This window comes from Oncorhynchus mykiss, unplaced genomic scaffold (genome assembly GCF_013265735.2).
Source record: "Oncorhynchus mykiss isolate Arlee unplaced genomic scaffold, USDA_OmykA_1.1 un_scaffold_87, whole genome shotgun sequence".
Classification (NCBI taxonomy): domain Eukaryota; kingdom Metazoa; phylum Chordata; class Actinopteri; order Salmoniformes; family Salmonidae; genus Oncorhynchus; species Oncorhynchus mykiss.
Genome location: NW_023493659.1, coordinates 1,776,833 through 1,781,832, shown reverse-complemented (window position 1 = coordinate 1,781,832; position 5,000 = coordinate 1,776,833). Strand labels below are relative to the sequence as shown.

The 5,000-nt window shown below is 48.3% G+C and overlaps 1 protein-coding gene across 5 annotated transcripts in view; it reads right to left on the bottom strand.

The window, feature by feature from the left end:
• Nucleotides 1-5,000, bottom strand: part of tll1 (tolloid-like 1) — a 149,597-nt gene that overhangs the window by 142,976 nt on the left and 1,621 nt on the right. For 2 of the 5 annotated variants that reach the window (XM_036971989.1, XM_036971993.1), the window contains exon 1: nt 1-1,167. This exon is cut by the window's left edge and continues 7 nt beyond it. In XM_036971989.1, coding sequence (XP_036827884.1) covers nt 1-138 — 138 coding nt within the window. In that variant the 5' untranslated portion in view covers nt 139-1,167. Of the gene's footprint in view, nt 1,169-5,000 lie in introns of those variants that run through there. The other 3 variants (XM_036971990.1, XM_036971991.1, XM_036971992.1) reach the window with 3 other exon arrangements.

The window sequence follows — 5,000 nt, the reverse complement described above, 5'->3', positions numbered from 1 at the left end:
ACACGGGTCTTTGTAGTCTATATTTTCCGTCTTGTCTCCTTCGTTGTAATAGTCAAAACTGGGTTCTTCATAGTCGAAGCAGTGAGACAGAGTAGTCCAGACCGTTAGACCCACTACTAACAGCGTTATCCACCGCATCTTAACGTCCACCACGGCTGGAACGCGGTCCAGCTCACACACACACACACACACACACACACGAAGAGAGATGAATGAAACTCTTCGCTGCCTCCTCTTCTCCTCCACTCCGGAGACGAGAGCAGGAATTTAACGGCTCATTGTGAAGACTGGATGTCCGACTTGGCTGTGTGCTGTGTGTGTCAGGCGGTAGCCGCTAATGTCTCATGGCGGAACGTCTGTCTGTCTGTCCCGGTGCAGTCCCAGTCCCAGACAAAAAGGCTATAGCCGAGCTCCGACACTCTGAGTCCCTTCTTCTTCCAGCCCGGCGCCGCTCCTAACAGCACTGTGCCCGGGGAAGAGTTCGGTCCTCCAGGGTGAGTCGGAGGGTCGTGTCGCTGTCCCTGTTGGGGAGAGAGGGGACACAGGGCGGCATTACGGCTGCGCTCTGATCCGGTGCTGTAGGAGCAGTCAGCCAACCAGCAGAGTTTTCAAGTTGTAAGAAGTAGAGGACATGGAAACTACCGGACGATTTAGCGAAGAGTAAAGCAAAGAGTTTACCTACCACTAACCTACTGCGCTCTCTTTTTTCTCTCACGACATAGTTTCACAGCTCTCTCTCTCTCTCTACCACTAACCTACTGCGCTCTCTTTTTTCTCTCACGACATAGTTTCACAGCTCTCTCTCTCTCTCTCTCTACCACTAACCTACTGCGCTCTCTTTTTCCCTCACGACATAGTTTCACAGCTCTCTCTCTCTCTCTACCACTAACCTACTGCGCTCTCTCTCTGTCTCTCTCTCTCTCTTTCTCTACCACTAACCTACTGCGCTCTCTTTTTCCCTCACGACATAGTTTCACAGCTCTCTCTCTCTCTCTACCACTAACCTACTGCGCTCTCTTTTTTCTCTCACGACATAGTTGCACAGCTCTCTCTCTCTCTCTCTCTACCACTAACCTACTGCGCTCTCTTTTTCCCTCACGACATAGTTTCACAGCTCTCTCTCTCTCTCTCTACCACTAACCTACTGCGCTCTCTCTCTCTCTCTCTACCACTAACCTACTGCGCTCTCTTTTTCTCTCACGACATAGTTTCACAGCTCTCTCTCTCTCTCTCTACCACTAACCTACTGCGCTCTCTTTTTCTCTCACGACATAGTTTCACAGCTCTCTCTCTCTCTCTCTACCACTAACCTACTGCGCTCTCTTTTTCTCTCACGACATAGTTTCACAGCTCTCTCTCTCTCTCTCTCTACCACTAACCTACTGCGCTCTCTTTTTCCCTCACGACATAGTTTCACAGCTCTCTCTCTCTCTCTCTACCACTAACCTACTGCGCTCTCTTTTTTCTCTCACGACATAGTTTCACAGCTCTCTCTCTCTCTCTCTACCACTAACCTACTGCGCTCTCTTTTTTCTCTCACGACATAGTTTCACAGCTCTCTCTCTCTCTCTACCACTAACCTACTGCGCTCTCTTTTTCTCTCACGACATAGTTTCACAGCTCTCTCTCTCTCTCTCTCTACCACTAACCTACTGCGCTCTCTTTTTCTCTCACGACATAGTTTCACAGCTCTCTCTCTCTCTCTCTACCACTAACCTACTGCGCTCTCTTTTTTCTCTCACGACATAGTTTCACAGCTCTCTCTCTCTCTCTACCACTAACCTACTGCGCTCTCTCTCTCTCTCTACCACTAACCTACTGCGCTCTCTCTCTCTCTCTACCACTAACCTACTGCGCTCTCTTTTTCCCTCACGACATAGTTTCACAGCTCTCTCTCTCTCTCTCTACCACTAACCTACTGCGCTCTCTTTTTCTCTCACGACATAGTTTCACAGCTCTCTCTCTCTCTCTACCACTAACCTACTGCGCTCTCTCTCTCTCTACCACTAACCTACTGCGCTCTCTTTTTCTCTCACGACATAGTTTCACAGCTCTCTCTCTCTCTCTACCACTAACCTACTGCGCTCTCTCTCTCTCTCTCTACCACTAACCTACTGCGCTCTCTTTTTCTCTCACGACATAGTTTCACAGCTCTCTCTCTCTCTCTCTACCACTAACCTACTGCGCTCTCTTTTTCTCTCACGACATAGTTTCACAGCTCTCTCTCTCTCTCTCTACCACTAACCTACTGCGCTCTCTTTTTCTCTCACGACATAGTTTCACAGCTCTCTCTCTCTCTCTCTCTACCACTAACCTACTGCGCTCTCTCTCTCTACCACTAACCTACTGCGCTCTCTCTCTCTACCACTAACCTACTGCGCTCTCTTTTTCTCTCACGACATAGTTTCACCTCTCTCTCTCTCTGTCTCTGTCTCTCTCTCTCTCTCTCTCTCTCTCTCTCTCACTCTGTCTCTCTATCTCTCTGTCTCTCTCACTCTGTCTCTCTCTCTCTCTCTCTCTCTCTCTCTCTCTCTCTCTGTCTCTCTCTCTCTGTCTCTCTCACTCTGTCTCTCTCTCTCACTCTGTCTCTCTGTCCCTCTCTCTCTCTCACACACTCTGTCTCTCTCTGTCTCGCTCTCTCACTCTGTCTCTCTCCCTCTCTCTCCCCCCTCTCTCCCCCCTCTCCCGTGGAAACAGTCCTTGTCCGTATCCTGTGAACTTCTTGACAGAGCGACCAGCCAATCTCTCCTCACTGATACTATCCTGTCTACTAGTTTACACAGATGATGTCCTATAATGAGGAGAGGACAGATATTCACCTAGCTCATCTTGTTGTTGAGGCAGGCTGGGGGACTAAACCCCTATAATGAAGTGTACTTCAGCTAGGAGAGGACAGATATTCACCTAGCTCATCTTGTTGTTGAGGCAGGCTGGGGGACTAAACCCCTATAATGAAGTGTACTTCAGCTAGGAGAGGACAGATATTCACCTAGTTCATCTTGTTGTTGAGGCAGGCTGGGGGACTAAACCCCTATAATGAAGTGTACTTCAGCTAGGAGAGGACAGATATTCACCTAGTTCATCTTGTTGTTGAGGCAGGCTGGGGGACTAAACCCCTATAATGAAGTGTCCTTCAGCTAGGAGAGGACAGATATTCACCTAGCTCATCTTGTTGTTGAGGCAGGCTGGGGGACTAAACCCCTATAATGAAGTGTCCTTCAGCTAGGAGAGGACAGATATTCACCTAGCTCATCTTGTTGTTGAGGCGGGCTGGGGGACTAAACCCCTATAATGAAGTGTCCTTCAGCTAGGAGAGGACAGATATTCACCTAGCTCATCTTGTTGTTGAGGCAGGCTGGGGGACTAAACCCCTATAATGAAGTGTCCTTCAGCTAGGAGAGGACAGATATTCACCTAGCTCATCTTGTTGTTGAGGCGGGCTGGGGGACTAAACCCCTATAATGAAGTGTCCTTCAGCTAGGAGAGGACAGATATTCACCTAGCTCATCTTGTTGTTGAGGCAGGCTGGGGGACTAAACCCCTATAATGAAGTGTCCTTCAGCTAGGAGAGGACAGATATTCACCTAGCTCATCTTGTTGTTGAGGCGGGCTGGGGGACTAAACCCCTATAATGAAGTGTCCTTCAGCTAGGAGAGGACAGATATTCACCTAGTTCATCTTGTTGTTGAGGCGGGCTGGGGGACTAAACCCCTATAATGAAGTGTCCTTCAGCTAGGAGAGGACAGATATTCACCTAGCTCATCTTGTTGTTGAGGCGGGCTGGGGGACTAAACCCCAAATCAAACCCGTAGTTGTAAAATGAACAGGAGGGTTTGAATTTGACCCATGTTATATATATAGTCTAGTAAAGCCGGACTGAACAGAGCAGTCTACATGTAGGTGAGAGTCTGGTCATTAAATCATTTCAACTGTCTCTGGGTGAGATCTAACAGGGTGTTAGGCTTAGGGGAAGGTTAGGGTAGGGTTAGGGGAAGGTTAGGGGAAGGTTAGAGTAGGGTTAGGGGAAGGTTAGGGGAAGGTTAGGGTAGGGTTAGGGTAGGGTTATGGTAAGGTTAGGGGAAGGTTAGGGTAGGGTTAGGTGTTGTATATATACCTGAAGCCAGTCTAGGGTTAGGGTTAGGGTAGATTAGGGTTAGGTTAGAGTAGGGTAGATTAGGGTTAGGGTAGATTAGGGTTAGGGTAGATTAGGGTAGGGTTAGGGTAGGGTTAGGTTAGAGTAGGGTTAGGGTCAGGGTTAGGTTAGATTTGGTTTAGGGTAGGGTTAGGTTAGATTAGGGTTAGGGTCAGGGTTAGGTTAGATTAGGGTTAGGGTTAGGGTAGGGTTAGGTTGGATTAGGGTTAGGGTCAGGTTCGGTTAGGGTTAGGCTTAGGTTAGCGTTAGTTTAGGGTTAGGGGTAGGGTTAGGTTAGATTAGGGTTAGGGTCAGGTTAGGTTAGATTTGGTTTAGGGTAGGGTTAGGTTAGATTAGGGTTAGGGTCAGGGTTAGGTTAGATTAGGGTTAGGGTTAGGGTAGGGTTAGGTTGGATTAGGGTTAGGGTCAGGTTAGGTTAGGGTTAGTTTAGAGTTAGAGGTAGGGTTAGGTTAGATTAGGGTTAAGGTTAGGGTAAGGGTAGGGTTAAGGTTAGGGTAGGGGTAGGGTTAAGGTTAGGGTAGGGGTAGGGTTAAGGTTAGGGTAAGGGTAGGGTTAAGGTTAGGTTAGGGTTAGGGTAGAGTTAGGGTTAATGTTAGGGTAGAGTAGGGTAGAGTTACGGTTAGGGTTAAGGTTAAGGTTAGGGTAAGGGTAGGGTTAAGGTTAGGGTAGAGTAGGGTAGAGTAGGGTAGAGTTAGGGTTAGGGTTAGGGTTAGGGTAGGGTTAAGGTTAGGGTAGAGTAGGGTAGAGTTAGGGTAGGGTTAAGGCGAGGGTAAGGGTAGGGTTAATGTTAGGGTAGAGTTAGGGTTAGGGTTAAGGTTAGGGTAGGGTTAAGGTTAGGGTAGAGTAG